The 22,415-nt window shown below is 51.3% G+C and overlaps 2 protein-coding genes and 1 long non-coding RNA gene across 3 annotated transcripts in view; 2 read left to right on the top strand and 1 right to left on the bottom strand.

Annotated features, from left to right (window-relative positions):
• Nucleotides 1–22,415, bottom strand: part of LOC311421102 (uncharacterized protein) — a 119,477-nt gene that overhangs the window by 37,330 nt on the left and 59,732 nt on the right. The gene's annotated exons all lie outside the window — the stretch shown is intronic.
• Nucleotides 2,716–10,452, top strand: LOC311421106. The gene is made up of 3 exons (XR_014684698.1): nt 2,716–2,849; nt 10,010–10,168; nt 10,381–10,452. It is a non-coding gene; the product is annotated as an uncharacterized lncRNA (long non-coding RNA).
• On the top strand, nt 11,375–16,686 carry SOX9 (SRY-box transcription factor 9). The gene is made up of 3 exons (XM_084492644.1): nt 11,375–12,188; nt 13,213–13,466; nt 13,991–16,686. The coding sequence occupies exons 1-3, from the start codon at nt 11,758–11,760 to the stop codon at nt 14,773–14,775; spliced, it is 1,470 nt and encodes a 489-aa protein (XP_084348770.1). The 5' UTR covers nt 11,375–11,757; the 3' UTR covers nt 14,776–16,686.

Raw genomic sequence — 22,415 nt, forward strand, 5'->3', positions numbered from 1 at the left:
TTTAAATCATTGTCCTCGGCCACCGGTAGGAAACACTGAGCAGCACTCGCTGCAGATGCTCAACGTCATCAGATTCAAGGAGTGGATAATCAATATTGAAAGGTGTGATTGCAGCCAAGCAGGCTGGCTAATCAGCTACTGATTTTGCTCTAACGTCCTAGTTCATTTAGAAATTTAATCTGGAGGTGGTGGGAGGGACAGGGGAGCACTAACAGGAATTACTGTGGAAATGCAGTATCCCTTTCCACGTCTAAACACGCCACAATTATGGCAGTGACTTGGTTACCCCCTTATCCATCATGCCAAGGCCAAGTTCACAAGCTAAAAAACTTGGATGCATTTTTTTCCTCCAGCCCTTTTCTTCACCAGGGCAAATGGGGCTCTGTATTCCTGCCATCGTTCTCAGGGTACTGTATTAGCAGTTGGATTGGGGAAAAAGCTTCTAGATAAGTTTGTCATCTCTTCCTCCCTTACATCATAGTAGACAAATATCCATTTTCTGTTCCGACACCAAGATAACACAGACCCATCCTACCTGCATGCACATGGCCACAGCAAGCGCGTTCATCTGGTGCAGCTCTGAGAACAAGAAAAGAGAGGGAGGATGCACTGTGGTTTAAAATAATTATCTTTTATCACAAATCACCAACTTTGTGGATTTTGGAAGGCCATTAGAGTGACTATTATGCCTAGATATCCCACAACAAAACCTTCTCCTTAAAATTCTGTAAAAGCCTACCCCCATGCTTCAGGTGTAGGCCCTTTTACAGGTGCAGGTGGGCTATATTAGGAGTTAACGTCCCGTTTTGATGAGTTGGAGACTGGCAGGAACCATCTAGTTGATTTGGCCTGGGATAGGAGGAGAGCCTCCTCCTCTCCTTCCTGCCCGTCACCAGTCACGCTGTGCCGGGACAGAAAGCACTCGGAGCCACAGCCACAGGGTGTTGTCCCACCTTGTGCAAAGGAGATTAGAAACCAGGATCCTACACTACAAACAATGCTGTGTTCCTTCTCCTACGCCTCAACAGATGATTGCTCTACCTTCCCCTTTTAATTAATTGTAATCCCTGTGCTAAAGTACTCCTGGTTCTCAATCCATGAGGGTCTCCACACCATCCCCGTCCCACTGTCTGAGGGCACATGGCGGCTGCCTCACGTGGCAGCCATTTTGGCCGGCCTGCATCCTGTGGCATCTGTTTGTTTTGGATGCGAGGCCCGGCGGCCCCAGTGTTTCTCAAGCTGACCTTTCCTGTTTTCCGAGTCAACGGTCTTAGATCTGCAAAGCCAGGCGCAAGATGTTGAAAATTAATCAGCGTCTGGGGCTGACAGGGAACTGTTTGGCTGGGGAAATGGCATGTGGCAGGAGCAAACAGCCTCATTTTCTCAGCTGAAGAGAGGACCCTTGATGCTCTTTGCTAAAAAGCCACCACAAGCTGCTGCAGGATGCTGCCATAAAGCACCAGGCAGTCACGGAGTCAGCTGAAAGCACTCAGCGGCCTGCAAGGTCAAGCTCCAAGCACTGTCTGCCAACAGTCCTAACACTGCTGATACCAGCACCAAGCCTGCCTGGGAGGGCAGAGCCCCAGGGGTCCCTGAAACAGTCAAATAAATGCTGGTTGTTGGCTCAAAAGCCTTATCCAGCCCCAGAAGCGTCCTTCACACATGGCTCCAGTCGCTCAATCCCGCTCCCGGCTTTTTCGTTCACAAATGTTGCACGACCAGTAAGACTGGATTTGATTTTCTTCGGGGGATTTTTTCCTATCCCAAAATACATCCCTCCTACCCCAGTAATACAGAAAAAATGTGGGTGTTATCTGTGTGGTTTCGGGTAATTTTGGAGACCCGAGGTTTGTCGCCTTCCCAGGGACGGCAGCTCAGGTTGTGGCAGAGGACCGGACCTCCTTGGCGTGCTTTGTTCAGACGCCACGACAGGACCGGCTGCTAGAGCCCATAAAACTTAGGCCAAAGTAGGTCTGAATCTGAAAATCAGCCTTTGAGCCAACCTAGGGCAAATGATATGGTCTGAGATACGCAAATAATTAAATAAAAAGCCCACAAAAAGTTGTTTGGGAAGCAGAAGAGAGGAGCCTGTCTTCCCTTGGCTTGGCCTCAGCTTCGGTGGATGCTCTGAGGTCAGGGGAAGCTCCCGCTACCACTCTTCTTCTAGGCAAAGTATTTTACTACATCTTCACAAATTCCCAAAGAACTGATATATTTGACATCCGCTTTGCCACATGTACACATCCGCATTCTCTGTTCAGTGTGAGTTCAGGCGCAAAACAGGGACACTAAGAGGCCTCACTGATGGGCACAGGGGATAAAGAAGAAGCTACAACAAGTTCCCTGGGGGGCAAAGACCCCCGATGCCATGCAGGCATCAGCTCAGGGCCACAAAGCAGAGAGCCATATGGGACGGATGGCGCAGTGCTGTCCCAGGCAGCACGGATCCAAACCTTCCTTTGTTCCCAAACTTGGCTGTTTCAGTTTTCTTTGCCTTTTTTTTTTTTTTTTTCCTTTTTCTTTTTCTTCTATTTTTTTTTTTTTTAAGGTAACAATACCTCCTTTCAGGCACTGCCAAAGCCCTACTCAAGCCCACTCAGATAAGAGCTGGCAGGAAAGGTAACTGCCATCAATATTTTGGTGAATGTTAACTACCTGAGGACAGACTGGGTGGGGGATCACAACAGTCGGTTGCGAGCACCTGGGCTATGTTTAAAAACACCACATTAAAAGTCATCTCCTTCCCTGGATCCCCCTGAATTCCCAGTACACGCTCTCCAGCCTAAGTGGTTGTAAAAGACAGAGCTTAGCCGGTCGGGACTAAGTCGACAATCGTGCTCCACACGAAGGTATGTTTTCATGATGCTTCTTTTGCGGCCGTTTCATTTACTCCACTAAAATATTATTCTTCAGCCAGAGTTTATTTTGGATAAGTGCGGCAAGTAGAATTTGTAGCCCTAAATTCTCAAGTGCGGGATTCAGAATTAAATGTAAAAAAAAAAAAAAAAAAAAAAAAAAAAAAAAAAAAAAGTAAAAAAAAAAAAGGGGGGGGGGTATCTTTTTTTTGTTGGGTTTCCCAGATAACTGCCTGCCATCATGCTCTCACCCCGCTCCAAGAAAGCAGCATTTTGTCTCTTTCCTGAAGGGAGCACCTGTTTTCATCCCTTTCTTCAAAGTCAAAAATCGTTCTGTATGTTATGAGTAGGAACCCGGGATTACGATAAAGAGTGGTTTCAGACTGACAGCAAATTAAACTGCAAGCCAAGGTATATATACACCATTCGGAGACATATTTATAATAGGTTTTTTCCTAAAACCAGAAAATATAACGATATTCTGTCATGGAGTCTGAGACTTTCTGTGTTATTATTAAGACATAGCAAACATTTCTAGGTAAAAACTGGGAGCTAGATGGTGTTATTCTCAGAATAAGCTTTTCCCACTTAGCAGCAGGATGATTTTTTTTCTCATGTTCGTGCAAAAAAAGTATGCTTTTTGCCAAGCTAAATGGCCGGTGCATATTTCTAATCTGTCACAGATAGGAGAGACAGGTAGACAGACAGACGCAGAAAAACCAGCACTCCCTGCCCTCCTGATTTCTGTTTTTCTATCATAGTCTGCCTTGCCGTATTAATTTTAAAGTGATGAGTGTTATGCTATGTTTTCTTTTAACCGTAAGCACGCTGCTCTTGCTGCAGCCGTTCTTTCGGTTTTGGAACGCAAAAAAAGCAAATGAAAATAGAAAGAAAATGGAATAAATTATCATTGTTAAATAAAAAATAATAAAAATAAAATAAAAAATAAATAAAAATAATTTCTGTTTATGGAGTAAATAGTGATTCAGAGAGAAATTAACGCGGCTCCTCTGGCGAGGATCCCCAGCACGGAGCCACGACTGGGCTGGCCTGCGTATGGACTGGTCCTTGCTCCAGCCCTGGGACAGGTACTAAAAACCAACCTTGGATTTCGGCACCTTTTGGCCCCCCCACCCTGCCCCCTTTCGCAGCCCATCCCAGGAAACCCCCTGAATTACCAGCATGGGGCAAATAAGGGAGGAAACAGGCACAGAGAAAGGGAAGGTCTCAGGGCTGTGGTTTTGCTGCGAGCATCCTGCCAGCCCTGCAAGACCAGGTGCCTGCCCAGGTCATCCAGCTGACAGAAAGAACAGGCACCTTAAAAATGTCTTGACGTGGTTTTCCCATTGGAATATAAGGCCAAGAGCTGCCCGGTGCCATGTCCCTGTCTTCCTGGGAGTGGGAAAACACCGTTCCACACTCAGCAGCATCCTCTGGGTTAGGAAAAGGCTCGGCACTCGCTCCCACCCTCATTCAAACCCTCATCGCTGAAGGGACAAAGGCACCTCCAACAGCAGAGCAACCAGGGCAAATGTGCCCAAAGCACCAGGAATGTGTTTTTGGGGTCTCCCATGCCTAAACGTGTCCAACGGGTGCACGAAGGGACGGCAACACATATGAACCAGGAGCGAGAGGGCAGGGTGCCCCCGCGCACCCTTCACCCATGGGAGAACCACAACGCTAACTGCAAACAAGAGAAGCTGTTATCTACATTCTTAGACGTGTCCCAAGATTTATATGTAAAATAAAATATTTATACAGTGCTCGGGCACATGGCTATGCACTTGGCATAAAAGAGGAGCACCAAGACGCAGATATACGTATTTTCAGTATATGTGAGCGCATGCATACGTGAGCCTGTATTTAGATATATATATATATATCTCAAACAAATCCCTGTTTATTACTCAGTAGAGAAAACTGCACTTTTTTTACATAAATAATCCCAGTGTAAATAAACTCCCCACCCTGAGCAAACTAAAAGTGATCCCATAGCAGATTTCTCTATTTTTCAAATAAATCATAGTTCCACCCGAACATGGACCTGGCAGCTAGAATTTCCAAATCACTCAGGAGCAGTGGTGGGATGGGAGCTGGAAACAACCCAAACAAACAATTTTACAAGTTCCAGAAGCCGGGTGCACCCCCCCATACCCACCACCCCCTTTTTTTTTTTTTTTAATTTGACGAGCGGGAGGGGTGGGCGCTGCGGCGTTCGCTGGCCCATAGGAAATCAGTGACCCAGGGACATCTGCAAGCGATTAGGACGCAGACTTCAGGTAGCTCCCAGAAACACGTGCTGTCCACATTACACCCTCCAAGTATATTTCCACAACTTTACTTCTCCAAATAAACAGTCGGGCTCTCCCTGCATTAGCAAGGAGCTGCACAAACAGGTAGAGAGAATGGCAGTTTTATTCCCCCTTCCAATTCTGATGGATTTCTTGTAAGCTGTTGCCGGGCTGTGTAATTTGAACTATTGCTTGGAAAACATAATAGGGCTGGTTTAAAATTACTGCCATTTATTTATCTGTATGTGACTACGAAACATCATGTACGATTTGCACAGCATGTTAGCTGCCACAGCCGTGCTGCAAGCGAACGGCCGCTTACAGGGGTGAGCCATGCCGAACACATGGCTCAAACTAAAACTAAAAATTGTGTATATAAACCAAAAATCATCAGGATTTATAACCGGGTAGAGAGATTTCTTTTTAATTTATTATCAGGATTTATGCCTTTCAAAGGAAACGTAATTCTTTTTAACTGTTTTGTGATGGCACACACAGCCCTGCCCGAGCACGGGGACACGAGTGGTGAAGCCACCACATCTCTCTGGTCACGATGTAACTGGGAGTGACACCAAGCACAGACGGAGCTGCGACAGCACTAGTGATGCTGGGACATTCTTCATTTACAGAAAAAAAATAAGAAAAAATAGGGAGAAGACAACACTGATCGAGCTGATCACTCATTGCTGGCGTTTGCTCTGGGGCATTTTTCCTTTTCTGGAGAGCTCGGAATTGTTATGAATGAAAACTGCATCTTTTGTCCTCATTACCAGAGCTTTACTTCTGGCTTTGATCACTTCACCCGAAGTGATTCAAACCAGATTGATTTATCTTAGCATCCCATTGAGGACTGCTTCCAGCTCCAGCTGGCAGTTTCTGCGCAGGGACGGGTGGGGGGGGACAGGGCTGCTGCTGAGCCTGGCCCCCCCTCTGAGCCCAGAGCTCCCCCCAAGTGGGCATCATCCCCCCAGGGACCAGGACCAGGGCAGGATTGCTCCTCAGTGCCCCAAATCAAGGCTAACCCACAGCTGGCAGCAGAGCATCAGACAGACCCGATCAGGCCAAAGGTTTTCACACAAGGTAAAGGTGGATCTTGGGCAAAACTCGTCACCACGATAATTCTCCTCTTCCTCAACGTGGAGAAAAACTCAGCACTTTTGTGCATTTCCATTCTATTTTAGCTAAGCCTGATAAATTTTCCGCTCACCAAAGTTTGTAAAGCCTCAAGCCAAACGCTGCGAGCAAATAAATAAATTAATTAATTAAAATGTATCACTGTAATCTCCAGAAAAGAGCGTTTGTGCGGCACAAGTTTGGCTTCCAACTGGGGGAGAAAGAGCAGAAAAGAAGGGCAAGGTTATGTCTATTTACCATGGCGGAGCCTGCGCCGGAGCCAAGGAGCCTTACAGCCTGTCCGGTGCTGCTCGGCGCACAGAGCTGGACTCCAAAACGCAGGAGAATAAATCAGCCGCTGGACTCGCCTCTGGGTAAACAGCCCGGCAAGCTGGGGAGCGGCTGAGCAGCCCAGGTATTAGCAATCAGCACGTTCAAAAAAAAAAAATTTAAAAAAAAGGCGTTTTCCCCCTCCTTTTCTCATATTCTCGTATTTTTAGCTTTTTCCAGGGGAAAAAGTGTTTCTCTGATCCAAATGACCACGATGCTTTCACCGCTTTCTCTGAGATTCAGCCCAATCCTGATCACCACTGGCAGGATCTGGCCCCCGGTGGCTTCGCCTTTGCTTATTTTTTAAATGGTAAATCTTGAGGCTATTGAAAGTGATGCTATTCCACCAGCCACAACGAGCGTGCAGTTATTTAATAGCTAAAACAGACAGACGTGGTCAAATTAACACTGCTACCCGGCTCCGTCCTTATAAATAATCCCAATGATTTTACGGCGGCGCTGAGATTCTCCACTCCCGACTCCCGAAATTCTTTCACTCTATTCTATTCACCGAGTCCGGCAGGACGATATTTTTAGGCATGAATTAAAACGCCGTAAAAGCAAATATCTTCCAGGCACTTGTCTTGGAGTCTCCAGGTTCCCTGTTCCCTTATGAGCCAAAAAAAAAGGAGGGGGAAAAAGCTGCCAGTTCCCCAGCTTTCTCACCCATCCCCAGTTCATTATTTGTAAAGCTTGAATCAACACACGGCGTTGTCTCCTGCTCAACCTGGAGCAGCTGTATATTATCAGGATGGGACAGATAAAGAGAACAATTTTTAAAAATGAAAACGATGAAAAATGAAAAGCTGCAAAGCGAATGACAATTTTGCCACTTAAACATCAACAATTAACTGTTTTATTTTAAAAATATATATATTTTTTTAAAGAAAAAAAAATATGCAATGACCTTCTGATAAGGACACATCAAACAGCCTGAGGAACACTCAGGATTTTGAAAACTAAGTGGGCACTGCACCAAAGGGGCAGGAGCCGCGCTGTGCGCAGGGCAGGATGCTCAGCCGCCCCCGGGGGCTGTGGGGTCAGCTCCCAGCGAGCCCAGCCCCAACAAGCCTGGAAAGGGCCTCGATGCCCAGCGTGTGTCTGGGGACCATCCACGTCCCCCAGCGCAGGGTCCCGACAGCCTTTGCAGAAGCAACGTGTGTTAGCGAGGGAAAAGCAGTGTTCATCGCTCAGCGCACCAACAGCCGGTTTGGGGAGATGTACGAAGAAGAGCACTGAAGACCCAACCGTGACTGGAAACAAGCTGATTGAGAAAAATTAACTAAAATGCTAACATCTTGTGCCACACGTGAAAACGTTCGGCTGCAGCCAGGGGCAGGGCTGACCCTTCCTGGCTCCCAGCCGCGATTTATTATTGAGCAAAAACCCCGGAGCGTGCAAAGCCTTGTGAGCTGTGGGAATGATTTTGTGCGTGGTGGGTGCAGCAAAACTCTCATTTTTAGTATTGTTGTTGAGGAGGGAGTGATTCTTACAGGTAGGAACATTAATTACACCGCAATTAACCGCACTGCACCCCCCCAGGAGCTGCCCCAAAAAGGCAGCAGCAGTCCCGGCCAGCTTCCATGGCATGATTGGATCTGGCATCCATGTTTTGTGCTATCGATAACAACCCAAATAATCAATTTTTATATCAAAACAAAGAGGTATCAGCACATCCTGGCTGCAGGAGCATCTTTGTTTTTTAGGGAATTCTGCCCGAAGCCAAATCTTGCCATTTTGCCCCCAGAGCCATCATAGAGGCGGCTTTCACAGCGTGGCACAGGCGAGCAGGAAAGTGTTTCCCCGCGTGGGAAGGCAGCGTGCCAGCATCAAAGTGGGTCTGTCACCGACCTGGGGAGCTGCTCCGTGGGCAGCACGTGAGGTCAGAGGGGCTGGGTGCCATCACTGCCTGCCTCACGAGGCCAGCACCCACCAAAGATCCCTCAGCCGGGTGCTCCCGCACCGCCCGCAGCGGGACAGGAGGCACGACGGCATCAGGAAGGAGCAAACACACCCAGGTTCATGGGGTGAGCCCCCAGAAAACCCCAGTAAATCACAGCGTGTTGCAGCACACCAGCCCTGATGTACGCTTGTATTGCTGCGCTGCGTTTGTAGGGCTGGAGGGAAAAATCCCCCCAAAGCCCCCACGCAGCCGCTGTCCCCTTTGCTGCTAAAACCTCACCCCGTTCGCTCTCTGCTCGGAGGCTTGCAAGGATTGTTCCCTAAAAAACAGAGGGTTGATTTAGCATGAGGAATAAAAACATCAAATGAGGACCAACACCCGCAGGCTTCTTGCTAAAAATCTTTCCTAGTACCTGAGCTTGCCACTTAGGATAAAACAATGTTAATTCTTCAAAAAGAAAAGAAAACTTCCATCCTGGCGTAAAAGCACCAACAGCTTGTCACTTTAAAGGAAACTTCTAACCTTGCAAAATGACTGTGATTAATCAACTTGTCCGTATCGTCTAAATAGTCCACAGAACAGGAATTCAAAATAGTAATTCAGAAATTATAAAATTACGTGCGATAACAGAACTGGAAAGCTCCTTTACATTTCGCTTTTGTTTATTGTTCAAACTTGCCAAACTACTTTCTTTTGTTAAAACGGATTCTTTTGTAATGAAAAGGCAGAGTCCCTTTCAGCAGATGGACTTTCCGAATGAAAAATGTTCTAATTATTACACTTTTCATTAAATCAATTATCCTCCCAAATTGTTTTTGTGTTTATCTCTGCCAATCAGCAGTAAAGCCCTGGAACAATCTGTTGTCACCGTACTTTTCTCCTACAGGTACATTTGTTCGGATTTTTGCTAGAACAGCTCCAGCTGAGATAAGAACAATCTCCTGCCTGAGTTTTCTTTGATGTTCCTATAACAAATACGTACGTTAAAAGAGATCTGCTGAGCTAAATTCCACTCAGGCACTAACCTAGAGCTGAAATTGCCAAGAGAAAATATTTCAAAATTTTCCCCTTTAACTTTTATTATAAGTTTTCTCTTTTCGCTGCAAATAATGATACAAAATTCAGCATATCTCCTATTGGATTACGGCACAGTTAGCAAAGAAAAGATACAGAAGGCTGTGAAAATGGTCTTCTGCGCCGCAGACAAGCATAAGAAACCCCAAATGCTCATGAAGAGAAATCCACATCTGCTCTGTCCCCCGTTCTGTCAGACAAAGGCTCTGTAAATAGGACAGGCACTTACCTTGCAACTCCCCCAAAGATAACTACTTCCCAAAAGTTTGCAAGCAAAAAAAATCTCAGGGAAAGATAGCAAAAGACAAGCAGGGTCTAGCGGGGAGATTGCTTGCAAATGCATTTATTCAGAGCTCCTTCCTCCACTGCCTTTTTCTTTCTTTTTTACTTTTTTTTTTAAAAACTTTTTTTTTTTTTTAACCTTTTTCATGTGCCTTTTCCAGTACTTTTAAAAGACCCCTTATAAACGTAACGGCGGAACGGTGACAATGAGGGATCCACACCACCGCACAGCTCCCAAGCCAGCCACTGCCCTGAGAATTGTCCAAAAAGGACAAAAGCTGCGAATTTAAGCAGCCTCAATAAAGCACCAACATCAACACGTGAGTCGAAAAATTATGGTCTGCGGGTTTTGCACGGGAGCACCGATGGAAGCTCCTCCATCCTGGAGCCGAGCGCGCAGGGGTGGGACGCGGGGAAGGTGGGCAGCTCACCGGGCTGCGTGCACATCTGCTCCCCAAAAGGGGCATCTCCCCAAAAAAGCCTTTCTCCCCCAAAACCCCAAAAGCTGAGCTCTGCGCTGCTCTCCGTTTAGGTAACGTGCTTCTGCCAGCACCCCGTGCTCAGCCTTACGCACGTGAAAAAGCAGCACGCTCATAAAACGCAGGTACCGGGTGATTCACTACAAAGGGCAATATTTGTATTTATCCAGAGATAGGACCTGGAAGGCTCCCAGGGCTCGTTTGTTTGCTTTCTGCCCTTGTGTCCCGCCGAGGCGCCTTGGTCAACTGGGCAAAGCCGGGCGGGGGCACGGAGGAGGGGCCGAGCCCCTTCCCCTCGCCCAGCGGCACCCATGGGCGGGGGGGACACGGGAGGGGACGGGACGGTGCCAGCGGGCATCCGAGGAGCCCCGGACAGCACCGGGGATGAGGGGGGGTCCCGGAGGCACCGCGGTGCAAGGGGCACCGAGCAAAGCAGAGCAAAGCACCCACCGGGTGCTCCCTAAAAAAAAAAGTTGTAATAATATTTAAAAAAAAAAAAAAGTGGATTTAGGGGATTTGGGGCTCCGTGCCCCCCTCACACTGCCCAGCCCCAGCAGGGGCGGTGCCCCGCAGCCCCCTCCCCGGCCGCTCCCCGCCCCCGTTCTCCCCTCGCCGTTCCTGGGCTTTTGGCGCCCCCTCCGGACGGCGCCGCGCAGCGCCCCCAAAATCCTCAACCGGCCCCTGCGCGCTGCTCCGCAGGGAAAGGGGGGGACGCAGGGACCGTGCAGGATCCTCCCCCCACCCCAGCACCGCGGGGCTCGGCACCCAACAAAGCCCCAAACCCTTTGGCGGGGGGCGCGCAAAGAGCCGCGCAGCGCGCAGCGCTGGGGAAGCTCCGCGTTGCGCGCCCCCCGCGCCGCCCCCTTTTGCGCGGCGCAGCGCGGAGTTGCGCGCCCGCTCGGCCCCGCCCCTTCGGCGGCCTCTCAGCCAATAGCGTGCCCGCCAGCCCCCGGGGGCCGGGCTGCTATTGGAGGAGCGCTGGCGGCCCGAAAAGGCCGCGCAGGGTATTTATTCCCGCGCAGCGGCGCGGGGCGCAGAAGCCGCGCTGCGGAGCCGCGCCGCGCACACCGCCGGGCAGCGCCCGGCCCCGCTCCTCCGCCTCGCGCAACTTGCAAAAAGTTTTCCCTCCTCCTCCTCCTCCTCTTCTTCTTCTTCTTCCCTTCCCCCTCTGCTCGATTTTTTGGACGGGCAGGGAACGAGAAAATCATCATCATCGTCATAATAATAATAAAAAAAAGCAACTTTTGCAAACTTTTTCCGGCTTTCTTCCCTCCTCTCCCCGGCCGGGCTGCACGCTGGTGGAGACTTCGCCTCTCCTCGTTTTGCTCTTTTTATTTTTTATTTTTTAAACCCTGCCCCCTTAGCCAGCTGGTTCTTTTTTATTTTGAATTTTTTCGCCCCCCTGCTCCCCCCCTCCGCCACTTTCTCGCATGAATCTCCTAGACCCCTTCATGAAAATGACAGAAGAACAGGACAAATGTATCTCCGACGCCCCCAGCCCCACCATGTCGGATGACTCCGCCGGGTCCCCCTGCCCCTCTGGATCCGGCTCGGACACGGAGAACACCAGACCCCAAGAAAACACCTTCCCCAAGGGCGACCCGGACCTGAAGAAGGAGAGCGACGAGGACAAGTTCCCGGTGTGCATCCGAGAGGCGGTGAGCCAAGTGCTCAAGGGCTACGACTGGACCCTGGTGCCCATGCCGGTCCGGGTGAACGGATCCAGCAAAAACAAGCCCCACGTGAAGAGACCCATGAACGCCTTCATGGTGTGGGCCCAGGCGGCCCGGAGGAAGCTGGCTGATCAGTACCCTCATCTGCACAACGCGGAGCTCAGCAAGACCCTGGGCAAGCTCTGGAGGTGAGTGCGGGGCTGGGAGCGCTCGGGTCCCGCTGCTTTGGGGTGGGCTGGGGCTAGGGGGGGATGCCGGAGGGAGGCTGCAGCCTGCAAAGTCTGCTCTGGTTGTAACAGCAGGAGGAGGAGGTGGGAAAGGAGGGAGAGGAGGGTTTGAGGATTGGAAAACTTGCTGAAAACTTTTGCATGCGCAGGCAACTTTGCTTGGTGGAAGGGAAGCCAGAATAGTAGGGGAAAAGCAGGGAAAGTGGCTCCCCGCGGCCAGCTCATGGTCTTGCGAGGGGTTCCTCTGCCTGAGAAAGGTGTGGGTGCGAGGGGGACCCCCATGGCTGGGGGGGAGAGCAGGGCCTGCCTCGGTGGGCATTCGATCACGCTCCTGTCTGGGGAGGCGATGGTCCTGCCGGATTGCATCAGCTTCATGCAGGAGAGGAGAGGCAATGCGGGGAGGGGGTGGCAGAAGCCAGGCGCAGGGCAAAAGCCGGTGAGGCTGTGCCAAGCTCCGGGTGGGTGGGTGCCCTGAGCGCGCATGGCTGGGTGCCCTCCGACTTCCAAAATAAGGCAGGGAGGGGAGAAAAACAGAAGGAAAGTGAGTCACCTGGCTGCCTCTGGCTGACTGCAGAAAGGAGGGGGTGGAAATCCTAAATTTGCGGCTGCTCCCGCAGCCGGAGGAGAAAGCAGTGAGCAAATCCGTCCCTGGCAGGCAGGGAAGGAGCCGTCACCCAAAGCGCCCCGGGGACGGGGTGTGCACCCAAAGCAGGGGGGGCAGGCTGGGAACTGCAAGGGCCAGACCCTGCCACGGCTCCTACACCTCTCCTTTGGCCACCAAAACAATCTGGCTGTGAGGGGAAATGGGGTGACAACCAGCGTGCACCCCAGCCAGGGGGTTCAACGCTGGGGGGAGTTTGCATTCCTGGTGGGGGGATCAGAGGGAAGGTTTGGGGATAGGATGGGCTGATGTTAATGCCATAGTGGGGAGAGCCCCTAGAGCACCCCGTAAACCAGCTGACTCCTTGCCCTGTGCCCCCCCCAGGCTGCTGAACGAGAGCGAGAAGCGTCCCTTCGTGGAGGAGGCCGAGCGGCTGCGGGTGCAGCACAAGAAGGACCACCCCGACTACAAGTACCAGCCACGGCGGAGGAAGTCGGTGAAGAACGGGCAGTCGGAGCAGGAGGAAGGCTCCGAGCAGACCCACATCTCCCCCAACGCCATCTTCAAGGCGCTGCAGGCGGACTCCCCGCAGTCGTCCTCCAGCATCAGCGAGGTGCACTCCCCTGGGGAGCACTCGGGTAGGTACCCGCGGCCCTCTGCCCCTCTCTGAGTTAAGCCACAGCTCTTTGAGCAAGGATGCATCCCATAACAGGCCAGGATCAGGTATGGGGAGGGGGGAAAACCATGAAACAGAGCCTTAAATGCAGGGAGAAGGGGCTGGCTGTGTGGCCGCCCACCAGCCTTGCCTGTAGCACAGGCACAGCGGTGCTCGCCTGCATGTGCCAGCCCTTGGAGACACTTCCACCCCACTCTGCCCATGAGCAATGGGAACCTGTGCTTTAAAAAAAAATAAAAAGTAAACAGAAAGCTGTCCCTGCTCAAATGGCTTGTCTCTGAAGTCTCAGTTGTTTTACCTAACAGGATAAATCAGCACCGACAGGGCCGGTGTTTGTGGTGCCCGCACCCGGAGCTGTTTGTGTTACCCCAAACAGCTGCTCCCCCCTGGCCAGGCGCTGCTGCCTTGCATTAATTACCCATTATCACCATGATCCCATTAAGAGCGACACCCCCTTCACGCACGTGCCCTCTCCTTCCTCCGCAGGGCAATCGCAGGGCCCCCCCACGCCCCCCACCACCCCCAAGACGGACGCGCAGCCGGGCAAGCAGGACCTGAAGCGCGAGGGCCGCCCCTTGCAAGAAGGCGGCCGGCAGCCGCCCCACATCGACTTCCGAGACGTCGACATCGGCGAGCTCAGCAGCGACGTCATCTCCAACATCGAAACCTTCGACGTCAACGAATTCGACCAGTACCTCCCCCCCAACGGCCACCCGGGGGTCCCGGCCACCCACGGCCAACCCGGCCAGGTCACCTACACCGGCAGCTACGGTATCAGCAGCTCGGCCGGCTCGCCGGCCGGTGCCGGGCACGTCTGGATGTCCAAGCAGCAGCCTCAACCCCCACCACAGCCCCCCCAGCAGCCCCCGGCGCAGCACGGGCTGCCGGCGCTGAGCGGCGAGCAGGGCCAGGCGCAGCAGCGGACGCACATCAAGACGGAGCAGCTGAGCCCCAGCCACTACAGCGAGCAGCAGCAGCACTCGCCGCAGCAGCTCAACTACAGCTCCTTCAACCTGCAGCACTACGGCTCCTCCTACCCCCCCATCACCCGCTCCCAGTACGACTACAGCGAGCACCAGAACTCCGGCTCCTACTACAGCCACGCCGCCGGGCAGAGCAGCAGCCTGTACTCCACCTTCACCTACATGAACCCCACGCAGCGCCCCATGTACACCCCCATCGCAGACACTTCTGGGGTCCCCTCCATCCCCCAGACCCACAGCCCGCAGCACTGGGAACAGCCCGTCTACACACAGCTCACCAGACCCTAAAAGCCATTTAAAAATAAATAAATAAACGAGAGGAAAAAAAAAAAAATCGCAGAAGCAGCAACAAGAGCAGAGAACTTCCGCAGACTTTTCCTGCTTTGAAAATCAAAATAATAATTAAAAAAGAAATAAAAAAAAGACGCTCAAGTTCAAGGCGGCGGGGAGGAGGGAGCGCCTCGAGCCTTCTGCACTTCAGCATCCCCCGGGGAGTGGCGAGACCGCTCCGAGAGCCCGCGGTGCAGCAAGGACTGGACTTGGACTTGGCTTCGAGGGCGCAAGGCCATGAGATTTCTAGCAAGCGGCTCGGTTATCCGTTCTCTGGACTTTTGTAACAAGTTTTTTTTTTAGCAGTAATTAAAAAAAAAGAAAAAAAAATGGGGGGGAAAAAGAGAAAACTCAGTCCTCTGTGAGGAATATTCTCTATTTTAAATATTTTTTAGTATGTACTGTGTATGATTCGTTTCCAATTTGCGGGGATTTATACATATTTTTTAGAGATTTTTTAAATGCTCTTATTTTTCCAACAGCTAAAAATGACACTTAGTGGAGCAGTCCTAGGTTTTCTTGCAGTCAGAGGTATTTTTGTATAGAGTAAGTGTCTTTTTTTCTCTAAAAATAAAAATAAAAAAGCAAAACTGCGTGCTTCTAACTCGGAACAAAGCTCTGTCAGCGGCCAGCGCCAGGCGTGGCGATGGTCAGCTCTGCAGCGCGGGAGACGTGAGCTGAGCCTGTGCGGGGATGAGCATAGAAGAGGCTTTATTTTTCTAACTCGAGAATAGCAAAAAAAAAAAAAAAAAAAAAAAAAAAAGCAGCCAGGAGGAGATTTTAACTTTATTTTTTAATAACCTTGAGCCTTAAGAAAAAATAATAATAAATACATCAAAAAAAAAAAAAAGTGCTATGGAGAAGCCTTAAAGCAGCCCTGTGATAATCACTGGTCCCCAGCTCTGCCCGTCCCTGCTCCCTTCACGCCCCGGTGCTGATGCAGAACCCAGCCCTGGGCTCCTTGGCTTCCGTGGGCTGCTCGAGGGACGTCAGAGAGACTTTAAATTATTTATTCTATGAGAAGAGCAGTTTTTAATCATGATTTTTTTTCTTTTTTTTAAAAAAAAAAATCTCCCTTCTATTTTAAGTCCTTTCAAAAGCGATTACGTTTGTTGGAGCATTATTTGGAAGGTAACCGTGCCTGTTAAATTATGGTCTAAACTGTAACCAGTTCTTTATTTATCTCTTTAATTCCTTTTTTATTATTATTATTATTATTCTTTTTGGAATCTGTGTCCTGGGTTTGTACAAACTTGTGCTCTTCCTTTTTTTTTTGTTCTTTCGTCTTAAGGATAAACTGGAAAAAAAAAAAGAAAAAGAATTTGTACAAACTAAAGATTGCAAATGTAGCGTATCACTGAATCATTTGCCTTGTTTTCTGCCTCAGCTCTCTGGGACACACGAGCTCGTGCGAGGACGAGACCCAACGCCCCGGCGGCGCCTGCGCGGGGCGGCACCGTTTTTAGCCTTCCATCCCCCCCCCCAAAAATGGCTCGAGGTGGGGACACGGACTTTGGTGAAGCTGTGGCTGAACAGTTAAGGATTGCTTTTTAAAAAAGACAGCAAACTTTTTTTTTTATTTAAAAAAATTATATATTTGTTAACATTTTTTTTTTAGGGATTCAGTAGAAGAAAAAAAAATCTTAAAGCACTCTTATAATATGGCATCTTTCTATTTCTGTATAAAAGCAGATCTTTTTAAAGTATTTCTGTAACTTAAAAGACCTGTCATTTAAATCATATTTTGTCTTTAGGTAAGTTTTTGTTTTGTTTTGTTCGCAAGATCCTTCTCTTCGTGAAACTTACCTTTTTTTTTTTTTTTTTTGTATATTATTGTTTGCAATAAATATACGTTGTATTAAAAGTTAACCCCCCTCTCCTGGTGTCTGAGTTATTGGCAGCCTTCAAGGACAGCCCTAGCAGGGTGTGACTTCACCGGGGGGGCATTGGGGGGCCCCCACTTGTACCAGCACAGACCCTGGGGCCCAAATCCTGCCCCATCCCTGCTGCTCTCACCCAGCTTTGTGCCAACTGTGCCCAGGCGGGGGTCCCCACCTCACACCCATGAAGCCCCCCACCTCTAAGGCAGCCTCAGCTTGGCCAAGGCAGTCTGGATTCTCCAGAAAAAGCTGGAATTTTCCCAAAACAAGATAAAGCTGATTGCAAGGATGCATGGTGCCTAACCCCACAGCTTTGGGAGCCGCTGGGGCACAGCCCGGTGCATCCTCTGCCCCACGGAGCACGGTGCCAACACGGTTGTGACAGCACCAGCCCAGGCAGGTCCCTTCCCTTCCCTCCCAGGGCACAGTTATTCACCTGTGAAAAGTGGATCTTGTAAAAATGCGATAACCTGACCCAGCAGTGCCCCGGGAGAGGCTGGTGAGCGTGCATCAGCCCCGTGCCCCGAGGCGAGCGCATCGCAGGACACCTTGAGATCCATCCCACAGCACCCCGCTGCCCCAGGACGCACTACAGGGCACAGCACGAGGCAGAAGCTGCGTTTGCAAATGCTGCCTGATCCAGCACAAGGTGATTTCACCCACTGCTGCTTCTCTCCCCGCCTAAAAGCCCACCCGGTCCTCAAGGGAGCCCCTCACCGCAGGGGCTGCCTCTGGCTGCAGCCCCAGCCCCGAGCACAAAGGGCCCCGCGAGCGCATGCCCGCACTGCAAAGCCTCCGCGCCGTTGTAAAATATTTACTCTCGCTACAAGTAACACTTAAGCCAATTAACTGAAAGGGATTCATTTACTCTGTGCATTAGTTAGGGTCAGTGTCACTATTTACCTGTGCAGTCAGCCACCGCAGCTGGTGGGAACGCTCCGGTCCCTGCCCTGTCCTGCAGTGGGTTTGGGTTTCCCTGCCCCAACCGGACTTTGCCCGCTGGGAGCTTTGGCTTCTCCTCTCCTCTGGGAAGGAGAACACCTGCAGCTCCCGTGATGTGGTGAGGAACCATCCAGGAGCCCCCACGAGGACTTGGCAGCCCCATCAGGGGCACGGTGCTGTGGGGAGCCCGCAAGCAGATAAACGGCTCCATAACGCAGCTCATGCACCAGCTGTAACTTGGGAATGAGCTGGAAAACATCCCAAAAATGGGACAGCAGCCACAGCCTGCCTCACCAGAGGGACCCCAGGCAGCCCCCATGGCATGCACTGAGTGTAGTGAGAAGGGGAATGTGGGAGCAGGGCATGGTGGGGACGACCCCAAGTGCCACCCCAATGGGAAGAGCCCGAGCTGCTCGGCGGTGGCACTTCTGTCCCAACACAGCCGTGCCCAGCTCCCCTCTGTGACACAGAGCCACCTTCCAGCTTGGAGAACCCAGGGAAATCCTCCTTACAAGAAACCAAAAGAGCAAAGCTCGTGACCCAACCCCGGACCTATAATTCCTGCACTGTTGACTTATGGTGTGGGCTTTAAGGCCTCAGACTCACAGCCAAGCTGGACCCAGCTCCTCGGGCAGCGCCAGGCTTCCTGGTCCCCACTGCAGGGCTCTGCCCCTCTGGGGGCACCCACAAAAAAAAAAAAAAAAAAAAAAAAAAAAGAGAAAAAAATTAAAAAAATTTAAAAAAAAAGCTGGAAAAGCTGCAGAGCTCCGGGCACTTTGTGCTAGAAAGCAGAGCAGAAGGAGGGGTGGGGAAAAAAAAAAAAATGAATTCAAGGGAACTCTGACAATGCTGCAGGGCAGGTTTGAGCCGCAGCAGATAACAGCGGGCGCAGGGACAGATGTGCAATGCTGCACAGCGGGTTTGGGAAGCGCCAGGGGAGTGGCGGCAGCGCTGCGGGGCAGGGCAGGGTGGGGGGCACCCCTTTGGGCCCCCCCCCCAGCTCCTGCAGAAAGCCGCAGGTTTGGGGCCAGCTGCACAAAGGTCTGGGGCTGCAGCGGGCAGAGCCGTGCGGCTGGCTGCTGGCAACTCAGCGACGGGTTTTCTGTTTTCAGCGGTTCAGAAAAAAATATATTTATATTTTAAAGAATGGGGAAAAAAAAAAAAAAAAAAAACGGAGAGGCCCCGGGGAGCACGGCAGCACGGCCCTATAACTCCCCGTTGTGCCAGGCTCCGTGCCCGGCCGGCTCCAGCCACACACGGGCTCCGCGAGGCGGCTGCCTGCAGCGGTGTCAGCTGCTCAGAAACGGCGCTGGGGCTCGCGTTTCCTGGGCCAGCTGTTCACGTTGCCATCGAATTAAAATCTGGGAGATTTCTCCCAGAGAAAAGGCGAGATCGCAGCCAGCTGCGAGCCGGGATCCTGCGATCGGCCGGGGTTCCTGCCCAGCTGCAGCGCTCGGGCCACATAACGCGGCGATATATCACGGCCGGGCCGGGCTCGCTGCAAGTCAAGGGAGATTTGCTAGGGTTTCTCTTCCCCTTTTTCAGGGCCCGGTTCCAGGAGCCAGGCAGTTAGCTGAGGTGGAGGTTTATACGTCAAAGGGAAAGGAGCGAGCTGGGCTTCCCCTCCACAGCACAGCGTTAGGGGGTCCCAGCCTCGGGGAGGGAACTGCTCCCACCCCGGGAGGTGGCTCTGGGAGGGGACAAATGAAGCCCCCAGCCTCTGCCGACACCAAGAAAAGCTGACTGAGATGCTTGGATTTGCTGCTGCTGAGATAAACCCACCTGGAAAAGGTGGGGAGAGAAGAGAGCTGAGACACAAAGAATAAATGGGTCCGAGGAATAAGAAAGGACATTAAAAAAAATAATAATAATAACATATATATATATATATATATATATATAGGATCCTGCAGCCCCCTACAGGCCCCCCAGTGATGGGAAAGACAAAGCCAGCTCCTTGCAGACGTAACCCCCCAGAGCAGGAGAGCCCGGAGCCACCCGGCCATGCGGCAGCCCCAAAACTTCCCAGGAGCAGCCCCACAGACACCGCAGCCGCTCGCCTCGGCGTGGGCACAGACATGCCGTAAGTGCTACTGTAATATAAATAATTGATCCTCAGGTGCCCCGGGGGCTGTAAAGCCCTCAGTGGTTGGCTCCTTGGGTCAGAGCCCGCGTCTTTATTACGTGTTTGTACAAGGACTACTCTAATGGGGCGCTGAGCCGCAATCGGGGTCCTGAAGTGCTATTGTAGTACAAATACTAATCATGCACCAGCCGTTATACAAGCAGCCCCTGCTCAGGGCTGGGCTCCAAAGGCTCATAAACCGGGCAAGGCTCTATTGAAGTCAACAGGAGCTTGGCCCGCGCCAGAGCTGGATCCGAGCTGCTCAGCAAACCACGGCTGTCGCGTTCCCGTTTGAATTCCTCCTGTGTGTGTGTGAACGCATGCGGCTGTGTGCACACGCATGCACACAGAGTGACTGATGTGCACACGCAGACCACTGATGGTCCCAACCACTGTAGCTTGAGCTTTGAGACGAGCTGGCTGTAAAGGGGTGGGGAGGGGAACCCTTTCTCCATTAAAACAGAGCCACGGTTATAGGAGGCTCAATAAAACTAATTTGGAATAAGAAATAAAAGCGGCCATACAGAAGGAAGGGAAATGAGCCTCCCAAATCACATTTCTAATTAATTACCTGCCTGGGAGCTGCTCTCGGCTTTCAGGGAGTAAAACATTTTACAGCAAGGATGTCTGAGGGCTCGGTCTGTGCCTCTTGCGAGCGCGGCCACCGCAGTGCCCAGCAGCAAGACGCGGTAACGGAGCCCTTCAGCCTGGCACGAGGGGCTGCAGCCGGGGCCAGGCTGCCCAGGCCAGACAGATGCAGCTATTCAGCCCAGGAATAAGTCAAATTTTTAATGAGGTTGTAGTTCTGGCATGAGGAAAGCCACAGGCTGGAGGATGGGGGCCATCCCAAGACAGCCACTCGCAGACACCCGCACAGAGCCAGAGATGCAGAGATGCAGGGAACAGCACCAGGGAACCTGTTCCCATCGCCAACCCTACAGATGGTGGCATCCAGCCCCTACATCAGGTTTCACCTCCTTAAAAACCCCAAAGAGCTCCCAGCCTGGCTCCAGTTTGCCCAGTAAGTCAACGGGACTCTTTCAGCCCCCGACCTGGGGTTTCTGTCACTACAAAGTGAAGTTTCTCACTTGGCCCAACTCCTCTCCATCGTGGTCCTCCAGCCAGGCTCAGGTAGCCCGGCCAGACCCCCTGCACACCCCGAGATGAGTCAGAGGGAAAGGAAAAAAAGCCTGAAATTTGATTTTCCTTCCCCCAGTGTGGGGATTAATTACACGCATTGTCTGGGCACAAACCAACTATCACCAAGTAAAGTCTCACTCTATAAATTTTAAACTGCTAATAATACGGCTGGACAGGAGTTTTAAAGCTTCAGTAGACAGTTTACAATTAACCTACTCCTGTCAGCTGGAAAATCACCTTATAACATGATTCCAGTTCACATCTCACCCACTTTCAGTCAGAAGCTGCTCCTGAAACCCGGTAAATGCATCGCACAGACCCACACGGAGCCCGGCACCATCAGGTGCCCTCTGCCCAAGGGACTGAGCTATAGCCCAGACCTGACCCAAATTTCTCCCAATGTTTCAGCAGGTTCCTGCTGGGCACTCTCCAGCACATCCCTTGGGAGCCTCCCCAAACTCTGAACCTCTTTTGACACATCCTAACCAAATTTTTACCATCTGCTCTCAGGGGACAAGAAAAAAAACAGGCTCAAAACACTTCCAACATAGCGATCGAAGTAAGGGCAAGGCACGAAGCTTTGCCATCCCAACCAGCCTGCTCAGAGCCTACAAGTTCCTGGACAAGCTTCAGTCCCCTGGCTTTGCCCAGAGCCACAAGGTGAGGCTTTGGAAAGGGCCGAGGTGGAATATCTTGGAGAAGAAAAAAAAAAAAAAAAAAATCCCCGATAGCAAATTGCTTTAGTGAGAGTAATTTGGGGGGGCTGGGGAGATACCCAGTCATTTTCTGTGATTAAAAGGCAAATTTTATTCCTCCAGAAACTTGGAAGCAAATGTGGCGTTGCTATGGTTTCACACCCACTGGCTGGAAATGACAATATTAGCAGGGTGACCTGGTAATTAGAAACTGTGCCCCCAGGTCAGACTGCGGAGAAAATAAAGAGAGATTACGGAGTCCTAAAGACACAGCATAATGCTGCGGGCTCCTGGGCTCCCTACCTTTTATAACCGGCCCATTTAAATGCAGATTATGACTTTCCACCTGGGGCTGCTAATCTGTCTCACAGCCAGATCAAACAATAAGGCATCTCTCCGCACTGTGGGGCCAGGGTGCTTTCGAGCTCGGTCTGTCATCGGGTCTGTCAGGCTGTCTATCCCCCTTTTCTCAGGGTAAAACCCAGAGTTTTTCACTCGCAGATGATTATTTTTTCCACCCTGGATGTTTACGGCCTCCCCGGCCTCCCCCAGTCCCCAAAGATTTGGGGCAAACCAGGCTCAAGTTTTCCTCTGGGCCATGCGATTAAAGCAGGGGGGCATTGGGGTGGTTTAGGGCACACTGCATGCAGGGGGGAAGGATTATGCAGCTGAAATAGCAGGAGGGGGCTTGCAAGGAAGCAGCTTGCTCCTCTCAGCCCAGCATCCCTGCGATGGCACGAGGAAGACCTGGCCCAGAGGTTCTCCCAGCCCAGCAGATCCTACTGGTCTGAACTGGGTGAGGGGGAATGGATGCAG

The sequence above is a fragment of the Aythya ferina genome, assembly GCF_964211825.1.
Source record: "Aythya ferina genome assembly, chromosome: 18".
Taxonomy (NCBI): Eukaryota; Metazoa; Chordata; class Aves; order Anseriformes; family Anatidae; genus Aythya; species Aythya ferina.